The sequence below is a fragment of the Hemicordylus capensis genome, chromosome 9, assembly GCF_027244095.1.
Source record: "Hemicordylus capensis ecotype Gifberg chromosome 9, rHemCap1.1.pri, whole genome shotgun sequence".
Lineage (NCBI taxonomy): Eukaryota > Metazoa > Chordata > Lepidosauria > Squamata > Cordylidae > Hemicordylus > Hemicordylus capensis.
In genome coordinates this window covers 25158263-25182771 of record NC_069665.1, presented here as the reverse complement: position 1 = coordinate 25182771, position 24509 = coordinate 25158263, and the positions used below count along the sequence as shown (strand labels likewise).

Below are 24509 nucleotides of genomic sequence, written 5' to 3'. Positions count from 1 at the left end.
AAATCAGGTGCTGAAGACGATTACCACCAAAAACAAAACAATGGGACCAAGTCTCATTGAAATAAGTGAGACAAGTTAGTAACAATGAATTTAATTTCAATAGGGCTTAGTCATGATTTTAACTTAGTTTGGATCTTGCAGTATTTTCTGAAAGTATTAGAGACCAAGAGGTTAGGGTATCTGGGAAGTCATGATCCCTCCCCAGCTACGAAGTTCACTGGATAGCCTTGGATGGATCACTGTCTTTTAGGCAAAGTTATTTCAGAGTTATTCTGAGGACAAAATAAGCAGGGAGAAAACCATCTACAGCATTCCAAGTTCTTTGGAGAAAGGGCAGGTTAAAAATAAAGCAAAGTAATATAGTATGGAGAATTTCTCATTGTTTATATGGCTGTTATTGACCTTATACAGCAGTATCTTCCGTGCATAAAGTTTCCCAATTCTAATAGGAAACATAGGAACATAGGAAACTGCCATATACTGAGTTAGACCATTGGTCTAGCTAGCTCAGTATTGTCTTCACAGACTGGCAGCAGCTTCTCCAAGGTTGCAGGCAGGAATCTCTCTCAGCCCTATCTTGAAGAAGCCAGGGAGGGAACTTGAAACCTTCTGCTCTTCCCAGAGTGGCTTCATCCCCTGAGGGGAATATCTTACAATGCTCACACTTCTAGTCTCCCTTCTATATGCAACCAGGGCAGACCCTGCTTAGCTATAGGGACAAGTCATGCTTGCTACCACAAGACCAGCATTCCTCTCTTGCTCAAGACCAGCTCTCCTCTCTTCACTTCATATTCACTTCAAAGCTGGGGACACCTACACGTGCATACTGGAGTAGTTCTGATATGCAGAAAACAACTGAATCTGGGATTTTACCATTATATGCTGGTCTCTGACCGTAATAAAGGATTGATTGATAGATTTATTGACCCATTATATATATATATATATATATATATATATATATATATATATATATATATGCATTAGCCTCTTTATCATGAAAAGAAGGAGCACATCTCAAGTAACATACCATCTTTTGAAGGCAAACGACAGACTCTCCGGCACATGGCCATAAAAGCATACAAGTACTTCTCTAAGCTCTCATCCGTTTTCTTATGTAGTCTAGCCATGGCTCTAAACTTTGTCCAATCAAATTGGCCTCTGTCAGGATCAAACACTACACCAAAGGTGGAAACCACTCTGTAGAAGTCAGCTTCTTCTCTTCTTGTCCATCTAGATTGAAATCCAGGAAGGGAGATAAGCACAATTAATGGTTTCCAAAGCACAGGACAAAGCCATGACTGACTGTACTAGGAAGAGGTCAAAAGGCATTTTTCATGTATGTACTTAAGCCTTTAAAACAAGGTACTTATAACCTGCACAAACCTTTGCTGTCTTTCAATTTTGGCAGCCATTTTTGGATTTAAAACAGCTTCTTCATACTGAGTCTGCATCACACAGGCCTGAACTGGAAATGCAGGTTGGATCTGTTGGATTTGCCTGTTCTTACTAGTACGCTGATATGCTGTTATTAGGCGACGCAAGCGTGTTGTTAGGGCAGACTGAGTTGGCCAATAAAGCTTGTCCCCTTCAACCATTTGACCATCTGTAATTTAGAAAAAATGAGAAAACCAAAAGATATTCAATACTGATTCACCATATTCTACACCACACAAAATACAAGCTTGCTCTGTCCGTGAACTACCAAGAATATTCACAGTAAGAGCTTAACATCATGGCAGTTTTACCTCCATCTGATATTATGAGGTCCCCTGGCGATGACACATCATCCTAAAATACAAATTAAAATGATCAAGAATCAACAAAGATAGATATATATTAGGCAGTAAAAAAACACACACAGAGAGGCATGATTCGGACATAGCAAAAGCCATACCTTTAGCAAAACTATTTATTTTAAATAATCTGTATCCTGCCTATTCTTTCTTTTCTTTTTTTAAGGCAGCTCATATAACAAAAACTGACAATACACAATTAACAACAAAACTGTGAGCAAAAACCAAAACATAACACAAACTCAAAGAATAGGAGATGGGAAAAGTGGGATTTTGCTACATTAATATTTAACACATTTGCCAAAACACCTACAGAGGGGGCAGTCAGACCCTCTGGGCCAAGGAGGTCCATAGGGTGGAGGGTAGTTACCTAGAATAGACCCCCTTTTGTGTGACCACTCAACACACTTCAGAAGGAGGTGGCACATGAAAGTGTGTCTCTCTAAATGTTCTCACTGGACAGGCAGATTCCTGTGCTGGGCATGGTTTATCAAGTACCTCGGTCCCAAACTGTTTAGCATTTTGAAGAGCAGTGAATGGTGCTCAGAAGCAAATTGGTAGTAGTGCTGCTGAAAAGCAGCCAGTGTGGTATGTAAGTGTAGTACAAGTCAAGAACCTTGCCACTGCATTTTGGGGCCAACAGCAGTTTCTGAAAGGGCTTCAAGGGCAGCCTGATGTAGAGCGTTACATTAATCCAATTGAGATGTAACAAGGGCATGAAAAACCAGTCAGGTCTGACTGAAACAGGTGCAGCTGGTGCAAAAGCCCCCTCAGTCATAGATAGTTGACCATCCAGGTGTTGCACTGGGTTCAACAAAACTCCCAAGCTGTGAAACTATTCCTTCAAAGCGAGTAAAACCCCATCAAAAACCAGTTAATAACCACCACCAAGACAGCTGTTCTGCTGACCAGCAGAGCCTCTATCTTGCGTGGATTTAATTTCAGCTTGTTAGTCCACATTCATTCTTTCGCCTAATTTAGGATGTAAACATTTTCTGCAGCTGGTGGACTCTCTAAAAATAGTAATCTAACTTTAAAAAATGGAGACGTTAACAAATCCCTTTCCAAACTAGAAGCCTATGATTTATCCATCAAAGTGAAAATTATATAGTTAAATCAAAAGAAAGGGTTGCTAAGAAATGAATACCAAGGTTTATTGTATTTCATCAAGATAAAGCATTTATCATAAAGGCAAGTATGGTAGACCTATCAAGCCTGTCAGGCTTGCTGAACTGTGAAAGAGTGTTATAACAACAAATATTTATATAACACTTTTCAACAAAAGTTTCCAATGAGGGGGCTTTTGTACCATTTACTTAATGATGAAGTAAACAGACATTACCTCCATGTCATCTTTAAACATTGCTGGGGCTGGTTTATATTCTGGATCTTCTACATCCCTGCGGGGGAGGGGGGAAACAACCAAGAAGCCACACATACATATTAAATTCAACCAGTAAAATATGAGTAGTTTACCATATAATTGTTTACTCAGAAATTTATTATTCACTTCATTTATGGGAGGTGATTATTACTTCAAAGAATATATAATCTAGTTCTCAAACTACTTTCACTACTTGAGAACATCCATAGTTACAGACAATGGGGTGTTTTCCCCTTCTATTCACTAGAAGGTAGGTTCTATCAAAGAAAGCTCTGTCCAGGGGCTGAACCAAGAGGCATATGTCACTTCTTTCATAAAACCAGTCTCCTTCCTGCCTCCACAATAAATTGTCACAGGTTAATTACCTGGTCTCAAGAGTGTTCCAATCAGTTTAATCCTCTTCTCTGAATCATTATCTTGTTTGCATGTTCATAATGGAAGATGATTTGCTTTAAATAGTGGTTTTTTAAAAAGTAAAAAACATACCCATCAATATAATCATTGGCTCTCTGCTCAGCAGCAACTGCTTTGTCATCAGGTTTTCCTACTCTTTCCAAGAAACACAGTGCTGGATCTGCTCTAATTGTATTGTACTTTTCATAACCTGGAAAGGGAATATACTATGAACATCACATCAAAAGATAGCCAACCTATATATGAAAACCAAGGGTAAAGTTGTATACTTACCATGTTTAAAAACTCCTATTAGTAGAGATTTATCTGCTTCTGTATCCCACCACTCTGCAGGCACCTCGGAATGGTCTGGCTCAGGTACCCAAATATCAATTTCACTGAAATGTTTATCAAGAGAGCAGGTGTTAAAGGTATCCACTGCTGGATGCTTTTCTGGGGTCTTATTTCACATATACTGTCACCTTAAGTGACGCAGCAGTGAAATGGTTGACTAACAAGCAGAAGGTTGCTGGTTCGAATCCCTGCTGGTACTATATCAGGCAGCAGCGATATAGGAAGATGCTGAGAGGCAGCTGCGCAGGAGGCAGCAATGGTAAACCCCTCCTGTATTCTACCAAAGAAAACCACAGGACTCTGTGGGCTCCAGGAGTCGAAATCGACTTGACAACACACTTTACTTTATTTCACATATATAGTATGAATACACACACTCACACCCTCCACCCACTAAAATTATTACTCCCTGCTTTGAAGCTTTGCAAATATTAAAACTCAGTTCAAGTCAAGCATTCTGAACTTAAAATTAACACCACAAAATGAGGAAAGAACTCTACATATAGCTTACCTAGCATCAACTCCTTCAAAAACTTTTTGGCAATCATTACCAATGACTTCTTGTTTCAAATAATACAGCATTCTAACACGAAGTAAAACCCTAAACATGAACACACAGAAGAAAATAAATTAGTCTATCCAAGATTTAATTCAGACTGCTGCAGTTCAACTAGCCATTATTTTAAATATATGTACAATGTATTTTATTTAATGCATTTGTATCCTGTCTTTCAGCACATCAATGCACAGGACAGCTCAGAAAAGTATGATAAAACATTATATACACAAGCACTATAAAAAACCAACACTGATAAAAATTCAGCAGATAAAACCACCTTAAGAGCAGTTTAAAGAGTGGGGAAGAATAAATTTGAGTTCAGAAAAGTCTGGCAAACAAAAAAAGGAAGCAACAGGTAGTTGGTATTTTTAAACGCTTTCAATATATATATTGTTTTAAACTGCAAAATGTTGTGGCTGAAGGCATGGAGAATTGGAATCAGATAAAAGTATCCTCTGAGGCCAATTCCCCTCATCCTGTGATCTTTTAATGAACAAGGACCTTAAAGTAGCCCTCCCTGAGAATACTACAGGATGCACAAGCCATGCTACTCTTTAGCCTAACTCTCAACCTCAGTTAACTAAAGGGGTGTGCCTGCATGGAGGATGCCAGTCTTACCCTCTCCCCCACTGTTTTCCCGCAAGAAATGTCAGCCTGGAGATGCACTTATCAGGCGGTATCAAAATGTGATAGATAAGATAAGATAAGATAAGGTACAGGGCATCAGACAAAATGTAGACACCATTTCCCATCCTGTCCTCCTTTGGCTCTAGCTGCATACCCACTTTACTAAAAAGGGACTGATAAAAATATAGCTATTACAATCATGCTATTTTATATTTCATTAAATTGTGGGACAACGTTAATACAGCCTGTTAGATTTTAGAAGGGGAAATTATTTGTACTTCAAGAAAGCACATTATGTTTTGAAACACACAATATTTTAATAAGCTTAACAATAGATCAAGTTATTTATACTGCTACCTACTTGTTGCAGTGGTGTTTTATGTGTTTTTTATAGCCATCATCTTGCAACAAATGTTCTGGATTATACTTTCGAAGCCATTCGGCTTTATGTATATCAAAAGTGCTGGCTTGCGTTTTAACTTTCTTCCCTTTTCGACCTCTGGGGACAGGGGCTGACAAACCTATATAATTTAAGAACACAGTGCAATGACTATGGCAGGATAGTACCTGCTTCTTAGAAGGTTTAAAGTGATAAAATGCATATGTACACACTTTCCCAAGTGCACATTTTGAATATGTTCATGTTTCAAAGTGTAATGTTCAAATTAAAGAAAAATATAGAAGAGACTCTTTTTCCTTAATATTCAATGAATTACATTCCAAAGTGTAGAGAATTCACAACAGTAATACTAAACATTGCAGAGAAGGTAAAACTACATATAATGTAGCTCATGATTTGTCCTCCTCTGCAGGTGGCTTTGGATTGAATGGAAGACCATGGAAAGGGAAAGGAGCTGTTTAACCCTTCTGTTCCCAGCTATTAATTTGCTCAGAGTCACATCCCACCATCCGCTTTTCTCTCCAAGACTAAAAATATATAAATATATATACACACACACGCCTGCCTTAAACTGAGTCAGACCATTGGTCCATATAGCCCACTACTGCATACTCTGAAAGGTAGCAGCTCTTCAGGGTATGATCTTTTTGAGTGGAGATGCCAAAAATTAGAACTTGGATCTTCTGCATGAGAAGTATGAGTTCTATCACTCAGCTGAAGCACAAATAGGGAATTAGAAGAACAGAACATGGATTGGGAGTCACACTGTAGTTCAGGCGTATCTTGCTTTGGCATCCTTTGAGTCTAATTTTATCACAATCTTAAATAAATTGTGGCCAATAGTATACATGAACCCTTACCTAGGTGATTCTGTAACTCTCGTGTTTGCCCATCCTCAGTTGGTGTGATAAGGTCCCATATAAAACTTTTTATCTTTTCATCTCCTCGGTAGTGAACAAGACAGTATGCCAGGAGGGCTCGGCAAATGATCTCCACATCCTGTTCGTTCAGTTGCCTCTTGAAGCGTCCATGCGACAAAATCTCTCTCCAGCGACCCCACCTGGTTAGAGTTTAAGACTGATCAATATTTTAACTAACAAAAGAGTTGTTTTTAAGAAGTAGTAATGTTTAAGACTATTGGTTAGCTGTTCTTACTGCAAAGGATTTACTGATCACATAATCTCCATAAAGCTTCATGCATCAAGATTCTTTATATGTATAAATCATATATATCCATATAATTTTCTTCCCTTCAAGATGCATGAGGCAGTTAAACTGAGAATTTGTTTAACATGAGTTTAAATAACATGAAGCTAAAACTTCTGCAATCGATAGAAACCTTTCTAAGTTCACCATTTGGGTGTCTCAGGTTACTCTCCCCTGGCAAGTGATTAGACAATCTCTTGCTATGTAAATATGTGTCTCCAGTATATTGCACATTTTTCTACAATCACAAGTGATCTAAACAATTCCAAAAGTTGACTTTGACCACTATCATCATATGATATTGTGTGTGTGCACGTGAAGACAGCATACTTTGGATGACTTTGTTGCTATAATTTTTATAAAGCAACACTTAAAACATGTACATTGTATATATTATGCAATATGAAGTTTTTTTTAAATCAACAAATCTATAAAGTAACATGTGGCCCAATTCTACAATTCACGAGCCATAAAAACAGGTTGCTTCAATGTAACTTATGATCTGGTAGTGATCTGATGACATTCAGATGACTAAAAACATTTTTACCCATAAACTAGCAAGTTTTTCTCCACCCTAAAGCATTCTGTTCTTCCATATCCACTGGAGCGATCGCAAGGCCTCCGAAGCTTTGGTTTATCATCCCCTTCACTTTCAATGTCCGATAATTCAGCAAGTTCATCTTTTGTGGCACTGAATGGTCTTGTTTGCTTCCTAATTCTGGGAGTGTCAATAACCAGGCTATTCTGTAAACATGCAATAAATACTTGAGAAAATATCATCAAATTAACACTTTATAGCTTAGAAAAGCAGTCCTTTTCAGAACAGCATAGCAACTTTTTCATTGGCTGTTTGCTGGTGTCTCCCTTGTGCCTTTTAAAAGATTGTGAGCCTGTTTGAGATAGCAAAATAAATGCAATAACACCACCACCACCACCTAGCATCTGATCCAAAAATACCACCTAGATTCAAGGAAAATTAGATAAGTCCTGGAAATAATAAAGCAGCAAATAACAGCAGTGTCAAAGAAGATTAGCAGATATGAAGCCAGAACTACACAACACAGGCAGAATCTCCAATTCCAGTCAAATCAGAGACGTTTCTACCAAAGCATAGAAGGAGAAACTGCAAGAAACATAGAAACACCAAATAAAGAAGAAACAGTGCAATTCTGGGGGAAATTATGGGACAATCCAATAGATTATAATAAAAAAGCAGGCTGGATGAAAGAGGTCAAAAAATGTAACCAACAAATGCAAGATCTAATAATAACAGCAGAATTAATAAGTGAAAGAGCAAAGAAAATTAAAAATTGGACTGCTCCAAGCGACGATGAACTGCATGGCTTTTGGCTTAAACACCTAACAGGCCTTCATAAACAACTATCAAAACAGTTCAATCACATTTTGCAAGGCGGTGATATTGAACAATGGCTAACAACTGGGAAAACTCATCTCATCATGAAAGACCCAGCAAAAGGGTGGATGTACCGGTGCAGTAAAATAGCAGCCTAACATAACTTGCCAACTAACTGGTGCAGTGAGGAAGTGGCAATTTTTGACACCTTCCCTTTCCTCAGAAAGCCCTTTGTGCCACTCAAAAATATGTCCCCAAATACTGAAGAGCTCTTGGGGACATTTTCAGGTGGCACAGAGGGCTTCCTGGGAAAGAGGAGGGTGTCAAAAACCACCACTTCCTCACTGTCATCCAAAGAAGTCACTTTTGACAAAGGTTACAAGCTGATGATTAAACCTAAGTCTCATGGCCCACTGGAAACCTCTCCCCCAATTCTTTGTCCATTAAATTCAAGCACATTCAGGTTTTAAGTTTAGTGAGGAAAAACATTACATACTTACTCTACCACTGATGGCATCTATGTCTATTTCTGCTTTTTTGGCCCATTTCTGCCAGAAGTTGGGGTCATCTAATGAAATATCTGTCCTGTTTCCAGATGCAACAAAACTAGCCTGTAACACAGTATAAAAGTTGCATCAATATACCAGTCAAATTTAAGGTATGGCAAGCTAGGTGCCTTCCCATCCCCAATATTGTGAAGAAAGGAACAAAGAACACCAGCTGCATTCACATCAATCCTACTAATTAAGTAGATTTGTGATTTTCTGAACATGACATAAGAAAGGAAAGATCATGCAGGTGCACTGAGAGACAGTTCTAGGCATAAGGGGCACTAAGTGAGAAAGGGTGGAGTCCTATGAGAAATCAGGAAGCTCCTGGACAGCAGAGTTAAATGAGCAAAGGTTACAGAAAGCAGTCTAACAGGATAACTACCTTAGCAAATGTTGAACCTCTCCCTTCAGATTCAATTGTGATGGTTTTTGTGCGACGTTGCAAGATTTGATCAATATCCTCTTCACAGAATTTAGCACCCTCATCTTCTTCATCCATAATGGCACCATATGCTCCTCTTCGAAGCAAGTCCTCAATTTCTTTTTTGGACAGTTGCTGGATCTGTTCAATATTTTTATGCTATATGAATCTCTTCAAGACTCAACAGAATACACATTCACCAATACCTCTTTCTAAGCTAAGTCAGGCGGAATCATAAAACTAAAATTATAGTCTTCACCAGGAGGCCCAAAATCCACTCTTGGCGGATGGATGGGCATATGATCGAGCAACATATGGCTTTAAATGCTCAAGGGAGCTCCTCCACCATTTTCAAATTCTTGCAGATGAGAGGAGGTCATTATATACCCACAGCTAAGGAAGTGTTCATAGCCAAGCTGATAGCTCAGCTCCTCTATGGCGCCCAACTGGGCCCCTTCACTAACTTCACGATTCTGGAATGTGCAATCTAAATTACTGTGGGCAGCACTCCAAGTACCAAGATGTGTCTCTGACGCAACCTTGTGCCTGGAGACAGGCATGATCAAAGTGGAGGCTAGGGTGTGGGTAGCCATGCTTGGTCTTGTCCCCCCACAACTCTACATGATGATTACCAATCTTGTTGGACTCGGTCAATTGAAACAAAAATAGCTACCCTGAGCCTCTCTTCTTTGACTTATTTAGCATGGGCCATGCCCAAGTGAAAACCAACATCAAGCAGCGTATAGACACTAAGCGCCAAACCAATCTCAGCAGAATCCCAAACTTTCATATCGGTGTTGAGCTTCAATATTCTGCCTCTCCAGCAGTATACCTTATTCAAATGGAGGTTCCAAAGCACAAGAGATGTTCACTTTGGCTCACTGTCTTGCCCTCCCTTCAGCAGTGCTAGAAGGCCATTATAGGAGGACTCCATTTGCAGAGTGACTTTGCCCCATGGCACAGTGCAGATTGAAACTACCGAGCATGTCTTCCTCCACTGTCTGTTTTACAGAGACACTAGCTGGACTGGGCTCAGAGCATCTGCACCTCCAGCCGGCCCGCCCGCCACTGCCTTTTTCTCCACCCCCCACCATGGCTTTCTGGCCAGCCAGCTGCTTCTCTTCCCACCCCACCACCGCCACTTTCTGGCTTCCTCTCCCCCCCGCCCGCTATCCACTTCTTCTTCCCACCATTCCCACCCGGCCAGCCAGGCTTTCTGATTTCCTGTTGCCCGCCCTCCCACCGGCCACCACTGCCTTCTCCGCCCACCAGTGCCATTGTTTTCCCGGCTGGCTGGCATTAACTCTTGGGCCCGCCAGCTCACTGCCATCATTTTCTTTCCCCCTCCCAGCCTTGTTGCTATCCGGCAGCTTTCTAAACTCTTGTGAGAGCTGCCATGCATGGGATTCGCGATGGGTACATTTAAGAGAATTAAATATGTAGATTCGCGCCTCTCTCATCCTTCCATTGCTATGAAAGTATCCAGGACACTCAAGCCAATTCTATGTCTCTCTCTTGATTTCTGACTTTAAGCCTGCCATCACATATAGCGCTGCCAGGTTCTGTGCGGTAGGCAGTGGGTCCTATCAACTTTAGTCTGACCTCTGCTGAATCAGAGTGGGCTCTACACTTCGCTCATTCAATACTGTGTGCCCTCGACTGTTCTCTTACTGCCCCTTATAGCCTGGCTGTTATCCAGTTTGATTACTCATGCTTTTATGCATTTTTGTCTTTTTATGTTTTCTAACCTTTTAACATCCCTTTTTATGCCCTTATGCTTCTTGTGTATTTTTTAATGTACTCTTACTTTTATTATCCTCATGTACCTTTACCATAATCACCCCTTATACTTTATGCTGGTCTATGGCCTGTGTGGGACCATTTGGGCAGAACTGACTAGCTCTTCAAAGCACTTAGCCCCGCACTTCGTCGGTTTGGGTGGGCTAGCGCTTATCACCTCAGTTTCTGAAGGACCGACATTTGGATACAATCATCATATGGATCCAGTCCATAGATTGACAAGGTAAGTAGTACTTATACTCTGCAACCATATGTAAATTGTTTTTGCTGTAAACCGCCTTGGGATTGCTTTAATGAAAGGCAGTATATAAATTTAACAATAAATAAATAAAATAAATATGTATTGTCACTTCACATTGTGACGGTCTTCAGGCGGCCGTGATGATAGGAGCGCATCTCTTCATTCAAAGACACATTATCACCCACGTACCACGTTGCTCATCTGGATGTTGAGGAGTCTGTGCTGGGGGTAGAAGAATCTGGGTCATAATCGTCCATCAGTATGACAGTCCTCAGCCCTGAGCCCTCTCTTTTTCAGCTTTTGTGTAGTAGAAGTGGCCATGACTAAAACCACCATCTGTGTAGGCTGACTTTTCAGTGGACGGTTTTTGGGGACCTCCACAGTTTGTGTAGAGAAACAGGAAAGTTTGACCTTGTGTAGAGGGACTGCAGTGGTGTCCACTCTTGGTGGTGGAACCTGGGTCACCATTGAAACCACAGTAGAACATGGCGTGGGCTCATCACATGGGAGTGTAACCTGAGTTGCAATGGAAATCATAGTTGTAGAGGGTTGTTGGAGGGCTTTCCAGAGCTTATATTCATAGTAATCATACGGGAGACCAAGGGACTGCAGATGTGCTTGAGAAGCATCACCCCAATCTCTGGCGTGCACCAAACCTTGGGTGGTAACATAGTCTCTTGGAGCCCTCCAGGGATGTGGACTGGAGGTCTGTATGGTCAGAGTATGGGTTGGCATCGTGGATTGGCTGGAAGCCTGAAGGAGTTGAGTGTGTAGACAGATGAGCCCTCGTGGGTGAAGATCCAGGCATCTTCGGGATGGTTAAGGCTGCACTATCCTCCTCAGCATTGAGTCCCTGGCTCAGGAAACCACAGAAGGTCAACGCTGATGGAGTACTCTCATTAGAGTCAAGCATATTCAAAAGAAGCTGAGCATCACCCTGTCCCAGACCAGCCTCCAGATCCTAGTCATCAGCATTGATATCGAAGGCAATTGGGGAGGTCAAAGAGTGCAGCTCTTGCTGCACCCACAGGGTTGCTGGAGAAGGAGACTGCAAAGGAGTCTTAGCCAGAGACAATGAGTGATCACAATGTCGAGAGGTCGATATCAAGGTCGACATAGAAGTTGATGTTGGAGCTGGGTGTTGAGGTGTGGGCATCAAGGAACCAAGCTCCACAACTTCCAGATTGTCAGGGCAAGCAACAGAATGCTTCAGCACTGATGGGAGACCTGAAGGAGAAGGAGTCGCTCGAGATATGGTTGCTGCCTTCTTGCGTCTTGTTGTGGCAATCTTCTCCCGATGTTTTTTGGAAGGGGGCACCCCCTCAATATTGGAATCTTGGTATCAAGACTTTTGTTGCTTTCAGTGTGTCGAGTTGGAAGGAGGCTTGGGTGCCTTGAATGATGTGCCAGAGGTCGACGTTGTGGCACTCTGAGTTAAGGATTTAGACTGCCCCTCCACAGTCCTCAACACCAACACCAACGCCATGCTCGATGTCGAAGGCACAGGTGCGTCGATGGGCGAACAGGGCATTGACATGCCAGGACACAGCATGTTGTCATAGAGTGTGGTTCATAGGAATAGGGCTCTATTTTTCCCCATCTGGTGGGAAAAAGTCAGGCAAATTTTACATGCAGAATGGTTATCCTCTTTGCCTAGGCAAAGGAGACAGAGCTCGTGGTTGTCCACTGAGAGAAGTTTGTCATTACAGTGGAGACAGTGTTCAAAGGTTTTCTTTTTATCCATAAAGACAGGGAAGAAAGAATAAACTCAGAGATACTCAAATGCCATCATCAGGAGTTCGTTCCAAACCAGAGCTGTTGTAATCCATCCAAATGTCCAAAGTCGTCACTGAAAAAATCCGTCCATTTATTTTTTTTAAAAGGCATTTCAATAAAGAATGGTGAAGTCCAGTCCAAGCCAGAGGATAATTCAAAGCATTTGTTTTCTTTTTCCACAGAAAATGTTCCAAACTGAGGAGCTAACTGTCCGAGGTGCCAACACAATGGTGGTCAGAAAGGAACTGAGGTGATAAACGCTAGCCCACCCAAACCAATGAAGTGCACCATGTGCAGGGGGCAGGGCTAAGCGCTTTGAGGAGCTAGACAATTCTGCCCGAATGGTCCCGCACAGACACAATATCCCACTTTTATGAGTGCAACGGATCACAATCCAGATAGAAGCTTGTGTAAATCTCTAGGAACACCTAGGACTCTCTCTCTTCTCTGGAATAATCACGTGGTTGCAAAAAAAAAAAAGCACAATTATAATCCAATTATTTTAAAAAAACCTGTTCAAATTATAAGAAATATAGGGGGAGGGTACATACCCCACCAACACTATTTTCTCTTCCACTCATGCTTTGTAGGACAGCCTTATCTAGACCAAGCTTCAGACTTGCTCTGTCAAACATCTCTCTTTCATAAGAGTTACGAGTTATCAGTCTGTAGACTTTCACAGCTTTGTTTTGACCAATCCTATGGCAGCGAGCTTGAGCCTGAGAAAAAGGTACATGAAATTTGTCAGATGTTATCAGACAAAACTCAGACAGAAGTTGCAGGTTCATTCCCAAAACCTGCCACATAACTATTTAAACAGACATACTTAAAACTTAACTAAACTGAAGCCATAAATGAAAGTAATTTGGGATCTGTTGAGTTCCCTCAGGAATTCAAGAAAATCAGCATTATGGTCAACTCAGCCTGATATTGTAAATATGTGTACTGTAAAGGTTTTCTCTACATTGTATAACTATTTTGGTCACTAGTTAAATGGTTGTACATTCAGTAAAGCCCTATATGGCCCAGGCCCACTAAAACCTGATCATGTCTCTCCCATATGACAATATCTAGTCTGCAGGCACATTCATGTAATACTACTTCTTCATACCTGCTCTTTACTTATATGCCACTAAAGATGAGCTTACATCCTCCTTGGTTGATATTATTGCCTTGAGGCAAAATGGTTAGCAGTTCAATCAAATAAATTTACCTGTAAATCATTTTGAGGATTCCAGTCAGAATCAAAAATTATGCAAGTATCAGCTGCAGTTAAATTAATGCCCAATCCACCAGCTCTGGTACACAGAAGAAACACAAACCGATCAGAATCTGGCTTGCTAAATCGATCAATGGCTGCTTGACGCAAGTTCCCTCTCACTCTTCCATCGATTCGCTCATATAGGTACCTTTGAAGTACAAAAAAGAAGCCATTTTTAAAAACCTGAGATTACAACAGAACAAAATTAAATTGTAATTTAATACATTTTTGAGAGGGAAGAGTACAGCTATAGGGAATGGAGTCTAGACCGATTCCAGCTGGCTCAGACATTAGCCCCCACTCCTAACCAGGAAGTTCCTTACTGGGTTGTTGAATTCAATGTCAGTGTTGGAGGTCTTAGGAAGGAAGAGAGCACCTGGAGGGGTCAGAGTGTGGGTCGGTACCAGCGACTGCCTCCACACTGCCCACACTGTTTATCTTCTTCTATGTTGGTTTTCCCATCTCCTTGGGACTTTAAAAACCTACCTGGCTCTTGTTTTAATGCCAGCTCTCTGTATTTCTTTACTGGTATAGTTGAGATATTTTAATCGCACCCCACTTTGGGAATCCAATAGGATTGAAACAATGAGCTAAAATCCTCCCTCACAAGATGCACAAACAAGAAAGATCAGTTTCCTCCCATTTTTGTGAAACAGTATGTTGCTTCATGTAGGTGGATGAGAATTAAGAGTGTTAAAGAAAAACTGAAGTGAGTTTTGCATAAATCTGGCAACATATAAAACAAGTATGCCTGTCTGGATTCCCTGCTATATCCAAACAGTAGTAGAAACGCTCTGTGTGAGGTAAAAGCAGGTGATGAGGAAGCTTTTGCATTCACTCATTGCAAGTGCCAAATGTTTTCTTCGGCACTAATCAGCCACAAAACTGTACAGCAGATAGGAAATAGAAAGCTGCCTTATGCCAAGTCAGACCATTGGTCCATTTAGCTCAGTACTGTCTACACTGACTGTCAGCATCTTCTCCAAGTTTGCAGGCAGGAGTCTCTCTCAGCCCTATCTAAAGATGCCAGGGAGAGAACTTGGAGCCTTCTGCATGCATACATGCAGATGCTCTTCCCAGAGTAGCCCCATCCTGAGGGGAGTATCTTACAGTACTCACACGTCTCCCAAACAAATGAAAACCCAGGTGGACCCTGCTTAGCAAAGGGGACAATTCATGCTTGCTACCGCAAGCCTGCAGGCATTTGGCAAGCTGCCATTCTTCCAGAGTTATGCATTTTGTAAAATATTAGAGTGCATTGGCTTTGACAATTCCAATAAAAGGGCAATGGCAAGGAGGGAATTCTTTAACAAAATTCCACCTGCACACCTGTTGCATTAGTGCATGGCAAGGACTATTCCTTTCTGCAAATATTACAGAAGTACCACAAAACTAGATGCAGTCCTGACAGGTCACAGTGAAATTGTCTTTTCGTTGTCTTTTCGTTATACAAAGATACATCACATATGCAATACTGCCAAATATGTTGCCAAGATGTAATGTGCCATATATTTTTGATATTAATTTGTATCAGGAGTTCATGTTCTGAAATGCAGACCCATAGAAGTCTTTGTTTCTTGTTTGCATGCCACATTCCCACCCCCAAAATTTCAAGAGGTAGAAATGCAGAAATACTCTGCATTTCTTACCATCCAATGACCACTAACTCTTTGCAGAGGAATTATTGCTATTAACTGTGACAAAAGCAACTGCACAACTGGGTCAGTTCATGTATCTATGTTTATCATTCAGTTTCTCAGTTACTTGATTATTTGCAGCTGAAAGCATTAACAAAGTCAATTGAAAAGTGGTTAATATTCCATTGAACTTTATAGATACAATATGAATGCTATACCTTTTATGTATAAGGTAATCTTCAAGAATATCAAGACAGCGGACCATCTGAGAAAAGATGAGCACCTTGTGGCCTCCTGCTTTCATTTTTGGAAGAAGTTTGTCAATGAGGACTAGTTTCCCAGCAGACTGGATCATTGCTTGCAGATGGAAGTCAGGAGCAGTTGGACTATAGGTCTCCCTAAACTCGCCTAGAATTTTCTCCTCAGCACCTGTCATATATAATGCACACTTGTATATATTTATATCCCACCTCTATTCAAGGTGTGCAATGGCAAGATTTATAACACCACTGCAATATGAAAAAGTAAAGAACACATATACCTTAAAGATTCACAATTTTAAACCAAAAAACAGCAGCATATAGCATACAAAACCCAAAACAGCATCCGTAAGTTGATCCTTGTTTAAAAACACACACGTGTGGTTTACTTCTTTTTTTAAAGTATAGTATGTTTTATGTTACTTTGTCCCAGGGGCATGTTATAACCTGAGTGTTTACTTGGAAATAATGTACAAGTGGTCCTCATCACCCACGGTTCAAGCAACTGCGGTTTTACACATCTGCGTATGAGTCTTAGAGATCTTTATCAGCGGTGCAAAAAAAGGCTAAAATTTGCCTATTCACAGTTGCAGAATCTCCAGAAATGAATTCTGATGGCACTTCCAGGTGCCATTTTAGAGCACAGAGCCCTACTGAGGATCTTTAAAAAAAAAATCCTGCCAAAAATTCAGCTGATTTAGGGGGTTTCAGGGGCATTTCTGGAGTCCTGGAGAACAAGGTAGTGTGCATTTCTTCTCTTATTTCTCCCCGTTTTTAGGCTTTTTTTCCCTGTTCGGAACCTAACCCTCCAATTCCCACAGAATCAAGGTTTTGTTATTCACGATTTCTGTATTTATGCCTATAGGTGAGAAGAGAACCCCTACAAATAATGAAGGCCACCTGTAGTGGCCCAGTTATATGTTATGGTCAGTTTCTCTGCATTTTAATCAATCATTGACACTATTTGATATTAATGCTTTTTCTTCATATTGGCTATCTATATTTTTATTTCAAAAGTATGTTATGGAGTGGCAACTGCTATCCAGTTCATAAACATTTATTGGGACTTTAAAAATATGTGCAAAGGAGGATTTCTTCTTTAAAATACGGGTAACAGATCAATGACTCTGTTGCTACACTCAACCTTATCATAGCTACCTCTGAGATACATCCCAATACTCCACCAATGCCAAGGCATTTTATTGATTTTAAGCTTTTTATCCTACCCTTCTGCTTCCAAACAACTGCTCAAGGTGGCTGACAATCAAAATTAGTTGTTTTTTTTTAAAGGAGCATTGGTTATTTACCGTGAAAGCTTCTTGCTGCAGGAACAGAAGACATCTTCTGTAGGTAATCCTTCCCATGTGCTCCAGAGGCAAGAGTATGCAAGATTACTGAAGCTTTAAGAGCCTGGGAAGGATAGCCCAACCCAGTTTCTAATGTCCAAGTCCATTACTAGCAGAAAAGACACCTGAGAGGAGAAAGAGTCATATACTGTGCAAAACAAAAGAACTGTGTCCTCAGTGGGGATGTGCACAAGCCAGTTTGGTGTCTCCTCTGGGAAGTACTGCGCCGGCTTGACAGGGCAAGGAGTGGTTCCCTTAAGGAGCCAGTAAGGAGCTCCTTACCAGCCTTGCTGCTTTTCCAGGCACGGTGCCTGGTCCCCAAACAGTTGCACAGGGCTTGTAGGAACTGAAGAAGTGTGGTAAAGGCCAGATAAGGATAGACGAGAAGGTGTCTCTCAAGCAGGACACAGGACTACAGAAACTGGGCTGGGCTATCCTTCCCAGGTTATCAAAGCTTCAGTTAATTAGCATAGTCCTTCCTCTGGAGCATGTGGGATGGTTAACCCACAGGCGATGTCTTTCTCCAGCAGCAGAGAAAGAACCAATTAGAACAGAGCTCCAGATAAAAGGAGAACATATTTTACAGAGCATGAACAAGGCCTGAGCTAACTCAAAATGGATGATTTTGCATTTTACCTTTGATAAGATATGGGTGATTGCAGCATTTCCTGAGCTCCATCATAGTGTTAACTAAGTTGGGTACATTGGTTTGGCCTGCTCCTTTTGACAAAAATGCAAAGTTTTTCTCTAAAATAGCTCGATAGTATTTCTTCTGGATATTAGTTAGCTCCACTTCAATAATAGTTTCTTCCTTTGGAGCCAACTTCTTTTCTACATCTTCTTTTAGCCTTCTCAGCATCATTGGTTTCAGAATAGCTTGCAACTTTTGCACCTATATAAAATAGAAGCAGTTTATCAAAAACCAATATAAAATCCAGTACAATCCACAAGCTACTACAAGACAGTGGCTGGCATCTCAACTAAATTTACTTGAGGAAGTTAAACTGAAATTTCAATGAATTTATTTATTTGAATTTTTATTCAAATAAATTTAGGCCAACATGTCAGCCACTATGCTTAAACTTAAAACTAGCTTAGACTCTTGACAAACCACAGGAACTGAGCTGTTTAAGAGGCTGTGTAGCATTGCTTTAAAAAGCAGCTTAACTTCATTTGAACATACATACATATATACCACCACCACCACCCCCCCCCCCAGATTTATAACTAGCTTTCTCTGATAAGGGCCATTTTTAATGCTCTGTGTTTTGTTTAAAAAAAAAAAAAGAAAAGACATGGCACTTGAAGCACAGAACAAGGCTTCTAAGGTATTATATTTCAATTATTCAGTCCTGTAGGTAACAGTTTTTCAGAAAACAGGTAAGAGCCAAAAGATCCATGCACACTAATTCTGCACACCCTAGGAGACTATGGCCTTGAATTTTTTGAACAGCAGCTGCAAGATAAAAAGCCACATTTTAAATAGAGGGGAATCTCAAAAGCTGTTTGCGGTTATGAGGATTTCCTGTTCAAAGAAGCAAAGGAGTGAAAAGATCCCTATGGACTTGCCCAAATCTTTTGGTGCACCTAAGTAGCTCTTTGGATCTTGTCCTACACATTTATCTTAATTAGCCAATAACTTAGATTCTGCACAGATAAGAATGTCTGCAATGAATAGATTTATATTTTTATTCCAAATACCCCCAATACAACCAAGTGTATGATTTCATTTCTCCCCCTCATTACAGTATTCTTACACCCACAGTGAATTATGACAACCAGAAACAAACCAAGCAGCAATAAGCTCACCCACTCACATTACTTTGGCTTTATTTCAAGTGGTGATGAAGTTGCGGGTGAAAGGAAAAACAGGTTGTTTACTTGTAACTTATTTTCTCTGTGGTGATCAATGGTCACTAACAACTGGGCCTTCTGTGCCTACGCAGTAGGCCCATGGAAGAATAGGGAGGCGCTCTACTGCTGGTACCATAGGCACCCTTTCAAGGCTCTGATATTAGTGTCGGATGAAGGGTAGGTCTGAGGATCAGGTAGTAGCCCTGCAAATGTCCTCCATACTGATGCCCGACATGTGGGCAGCTGAGGTAGTCATGGACCTAGTGGAATGTGCCCTGATCTTGGTGTGTGGCTGAATGCCTTGCTTCTTGTAACAAAAGAAGATCAGCTGAACTAGCCAGTTGGACAATCTTTGTCTTGAAATGGCTAAACCTTTACTAGTCCCTGCATAGGAGATGAATAGTTTGTTTGATCATCTGAATGCCTTTATGTGGTCCAAGAAGTAAAGGAGACACCTTCAGACGTCCAGGGCATGCATAGAATGTTTAAGGGGTGCAGAAGGGTCACTGAAAAAAGTGGGTAACACAATGTCCTGGTTGATATGCAAGTCTGATACAACTTTAGGATGGAAGTTAGGATCTGGACTGAGGGTAACCTTGCTGGATAAAAATTTGGTATAAGGGGAATCTGCCCTTAGTGCAGCAAGTTCACTGACCCGCCTTGCCGATGTGATGGCAAACTAGAGGTGGTTTTCAGGCATAGCAGTCTCATGGAAGATGATAGTAATGGTTCAAAGGGGGTCTCTGTAAGTGTGGACAACACAAGAGAGAAGCTCTAAGATGCAACTGGTGCCTACACCAGAGGGTATAGGTTGTTAACCCCCTTTTGAAAGAGTTTAGAGTCAGGATGGACAAAGACAGATTTGCCATCCCAGCCCCAGTGGAGTGCTGAAGTGGTGGAGAGGTGAACTTTAATGGAGGTGTTAGAAGTTCCAATCCTTTGAAATAGGCAAGATAGAGGAGTTTCTGTCGTATTGAGGTCTTGAGAGAGTCAAAGCCTTTCAAAGAAGCGTAGGATGTGAAATGCTTCCATTTGCACTTGCAGGAACTTCTTGTAGAGGCCTTTCTTTCATTTAGCAGGATTTCATCTAGTAGTTCAGCCTCCTTGCCACGAGCAAGAGGGACTGCAGAGCGTGGTGGAGAACCTGGTCCCCTTCTCTTGTGAGGAGATCCTGATGTGGTGTAGGCAACAGGGCCAGGGCCACCAGGGGCAGACTAGGATGCACTGTGTGTGTTCTTGAAGTATCTTTCCTAACAGCAGGAAAGGGGATAACAGCAGGAAAGAGGAGAAAAGATAATATAGCTTGCCCTGCCAATGCAGTTGAAAAGCTTCTCCTAGTGATCCTTTGCCAAGGCCTAGCCTAGAACAGAATAGAGAGCACTTAGTATTGTCCATAGTGGCAAACAAGTCAACAGTGGGTGCACCCAGGCCAAAAAGGTCTGACAGAACAGCCTCATTTAGCTCCCACTCATGGAGAGTACAGAAGGAGACATTCCGACTAAGCGAGTCAGCCAGAACCTTATCCTGTCCTTTGATATGGATGGCCATAGGAAGGATATCATAACACAAGCACCAGTCCCACAGTTGTAGGGCAAGTTGTTCAGGAACCTCTACACAGTGCCCCCTTGGTGATTCAGCTTTTTGAGTGCTGGGGAATCCAAGGAAGTGTCACTGAATGCTCAGGTGATCGTTGAGAGGGTGACTGAATCGGTGGCGATGTTTGAGAAATAACTATGGGCAAAAACAGTGAATGAACTGGAGACAGATGATGTGGATCCAAAGTCGTTACCTGCATCAACGTCTGTGTGGAGGTCGAGGGTGTTGATGCTGAAGACAAACCACAAGCCAGCAACGATGAAGCGTGTGGCACTGTTGCCGTCAAATGTCTTGGTGCCAAGGGTCGATGAGTCTATGTTGGTGGAGACTGTGTCAAGAGCGCTGGCACCATTGATGTTGGAGAGGAACTTGGGCATCCTGGAGCCAATGAAGTTGATGAAGCGGTCATCGAAGACGAGGGTCGAGGGGAGAACGTCGCAGGTTGAGCTGAAGGAGGAGAGGGCATTCTTGTTGACAGCATGGTTGGCACTTTCAGCGCCAAATCTGATGCCGACTTAGTTGGAACTGATTTTGCTGCATTCAATCCCACAAGGAAGCATGTTTTTTCATTCTTTTTGTGGGCCTCTCCCAATGAACATTGATGATCATGTTTATGCCGTTCATACCCTCTTAAAAGTTGAACCCGAAGGCATAAACATCGAAGGTGAAGGCATCAAGCTTGACATCAACAGCGCCGACCTGCTAGACGCTGCAGTTCTCTGCTTGGCGTCCCCAGGCGAATTTCCCAGTTCGTTCTTGGCATCTCCAGGTGAAGTTCTCAGGCTTTTAGACCAAGTTCTCTGCTTAGTCGTGCCTTCTTTTAAAAAAAGAGACAGACCTTACAGGCTCTAGAGTTATGGGAGTCCATCAAACAAATTAGGCAGTCAGCATGTTCATCTGAGGAAGGCATAGTACCATTACAGGCCGCACATCATTTAGTACTCTTTGGGGCAGACATAGCTAGGTCCAAGTCAGCCAAAAAGATCAGAGATAGAATGCCTAAGCCAAAGGCAGTAACAAGCAAAGTCCAGAAACAGTCCGAGGTAAAAATATCCGAGTTGAGAAACAATCCAGAGTATTAAGCAGAAAGAATAGTCAAGAACAGTCCAAATCAAAAGTCCAAATATCAAATAAGTAGTATTTAAATCTCTTACAGGAACGAGGGAAAAGAAGTGCAGATCCTTCTCGAGGCAGCGTGAGTAGATGAGAAGGAACTGAAGGAGGTGCTCTACAGTCTGTTCTATAGGTACCCTTTGAAGGCTCTGATATCACTACACCTTAAAGGGCTGGAGCGCCTAAACAGAGCTAAAGATTCTTCCGCAGGCCTACTGCGCAGGCTCAGAAAACTCAGTTGTGAGGGACCATGGATCCCTACAGAGATCAACTGATTTACTATTGGGCTTATTAATACAGCAGCCCACTAAATGTGGCATCCTGGAACATAAATTAAAAGTTTCATACCTGCTCCTCTGTCTTAAGGTCTCCAAATTCCTGCATGAATGTAGATTCTGCTGGAAAGCGTAAAGGTTCAAGGAAGTGAAGGAGGCTGAAAAGTTCTTCTACTGTATTCTGCAGTGGTGTGCCTGTCAATAACACCTTGTGCTCCTATGAAAGATGCATATTTTACATTATAATCTAAAATATAGCTGGACTTGAATCTTTAACAGGAAATAAAGATGGCACATGTGCCCACTCATGAAAAAGCAGAAGTTACACATAAGTACTGTATCCCTATCACTTTCTGCACCTTTGAAAAAATAATATCATTTGTTAAAGTTAATACAATTTTTGCCATTGCTTTCAGTGGTCTATTGTTTGAATCTTAATCTTAAGAGTTGTCTGTGCCATATATTTTAAAGAGGTAACTATTACAGTGCACATGTGAAGAATTCAAGCAGCAGAATGAATGACATGCTATACACAAAGTAGATTTCTGAGGGGGTTTATGATACAGAAGAAGCTTGGCCATATTGCAGCACACATTTTCATCTAAGTTACATGTAAATTCATCTAAGTTACATCAAGAAACTGAAAAAAAAAATAGACACTCACAAGATTCATGAGTTTGAGACCCTCTAGAAGTTTGCAGTTTTTATTCTTCAGTCTGTGTGCTTCGTCAATAATAACACAGCGCCATTCAATTGCATTGAGTTCTGGACAGCCACCAAGAATCATTTCAAAAGTGGTGATGATAGCCTGAAACTTATATGTACCTCTAATAATACGGCCCTAGAGAAAATAAAAGAACATAATACAGTGATGGAGGGAACCAAATCTGCAAAGAGAAGTTACAGAGTTGCAGTTATCTCAACCTATGTGCAACCAACATGGCGGCAGGTTGTCAGGTTGCTAAAATCTACCCATATATTTTGTTGTGATACAGCATCGAACATATCACTAATGGTTTTCAGAGCATTACACTGACTTTCAGTGCATTACACTGAGGGTCTAAACTGATTCAACTGGATAAAAACCAGGCAAGTCACAAAGGGAATAACTATTTGCATACAAATAAATTTGTCCCGTTTATAATGGTTTGCTATTTATAAGCCAATATAAGAAGTTACCTGCGAGTCCCTGAAGTACATTTCATACTGTTGTATCATCTGCCTGCTAACCATGCTCCCATGATACACCACCACATTAAGATCTGTCCACGTGCGGAACTCTCTTTCCCAGTTGGCTATGGTGGAAAGTGGAGCTATAATCAGGAAAGGCCCTCTTATGCCAGTCAGAAGGATTTCATAAAGGAATGTTATTGACTGGATGGTTTTGCCTAGACCCATTTCATCTGCTAAAATGCAGTTTTGTCTGGAAAAAATACACAAAGAATTTGTTAGAAGGGCTACAAGGAGACACACTTGAAGGATGATTTCAAATCATCACACATAAGACAGACCTGAGGATTTTCAGTATTCTGTATAGCAAGAATGTAATGTTGAAAACACTTCAGACATGAGAGCTGAATAAAAATATAAGAATCCAGCCCATTCCTGTTTGTATTGTCACTTGTGCTTTCAACATAGAAATTCTTCTCTAAAAATGTTTGGATGGTAATCCTTCTCCCTTTACCATTACATAAATATACAAAGGCAAACTGCATTTACATATATCTGTAAATGGTCTGGGATGGAACCACACATACACACAAAGTTGCTGTAACTAGAATGCCAGTTTACATGCAGTTCAAGTAAATACTTCCCCTACTTTAAGTGTTTAAACATATAGAGCCTTTGAAGCAACTGTAGCATTAAAATTGCTTTGATCTGTTCAGAGTACATACCTATTATACCAGTTGAAAAGGAGCCAGTTGAGCCCTTCCAGCTGGTATTCCCTGAGTTGGTTGCCATTTTTATATTCCCTGGACTGTTCTATCTTCTTCCATGAATTAGGAGGTGGCCGATCCTGAAGAATAAAACAACATGCAAGTGAATATCTGGAGTGAAACGGAGCAGAATTAGGAGAACTGGCATAGGCCTGCAAATGTGAAACCACCTAGAGCCTTTGGAGTCAGATGCAGTACTCCCTCTAACAGAGATTCCCAGATGTTGTTGACTACAACTCTCAGAATCCCCAGTTGCAATAGCTATTGCTTGGGGATTATGGGAGTTGTAGTCAACAACATCTGGGAATTGCTGTTTGAGGGAAATACAACAAAGCTGCAAAGCTATGTCACAGCCCTGTTGTTCAGAG

The 24509-nt window shown here is 41.2% G+C and overlaps 1 protein-coding gene across 15 annotated transcripts in view; it reads right to left on the bottom strand.

Annotated features, from left to right (window-relative positions):
- Positions 1–24509, bottom strand: part of CHD9 (chromodomain helicase DNA binding protein 9) — an 81800-nt gene that overhangs the window by 11469 nt on the left and 45822 nt on the right. For all 15 annotated transcript variants that reach the window (XM_053270787.1, XM_053270786.1, XM_053270792.1 and 12 more), the window contains 20 exons: positions 24100–24221; positions 23384–23627; positions 22869–23045; positions 22278–22421; positions 18003–18258; positions 15979–16189; positions 14076–14271; positions 13414–13581; positions 9007–9186; positions 8574–8684; positions 7267–7463; positions 6374–6573; positions 5475–5634; positions 4439–4528; positions 3868–3971; positions 3667–3784; positions 3139–3196; positions 1749–1791; positions 1387–1606; positions 1031–1233 (listed from right to left, as the gene is read on the bottom strand). In XM_053270787.1, the coding sequence (XP_053126762.1) occupies positions 1031–1233; positions 1387–1606; positions 1749–1791; positions 3139–3196; positions 3667–3784; positions 3868–3971; positions 4439–4528; positions 5475–5634; positions 6374–6573; positions 7267–7463; positions 8574–8684; positions 9007–9186; positions 13414–13581; positions 14076–14271; positions 15979–16189; positions 18003–18258; positions 22278–22421; positions 22869–23045; positions 23384–23627; positions 24100–24221 (3202 nt within the window). The remainder of the gene's footprint in view (positions 1–1030; positions 1234–1386; positions 1607–1748; positions 1792–3138; positions 3197–3666; positions 3785–3867; positions 3972–4438; positions 4529–5474; positions 5635–6373; positions 6574–7266; positions 7464–8573; positions 8685–9006; positions 9187–13413; positions 13582–14075; positions 14272–15978; positions 16190–18002; positions 18259–22277; positions 22422–22868; positions 23046–23383; positions 23628–24099; positions 24222–24509) is intronic.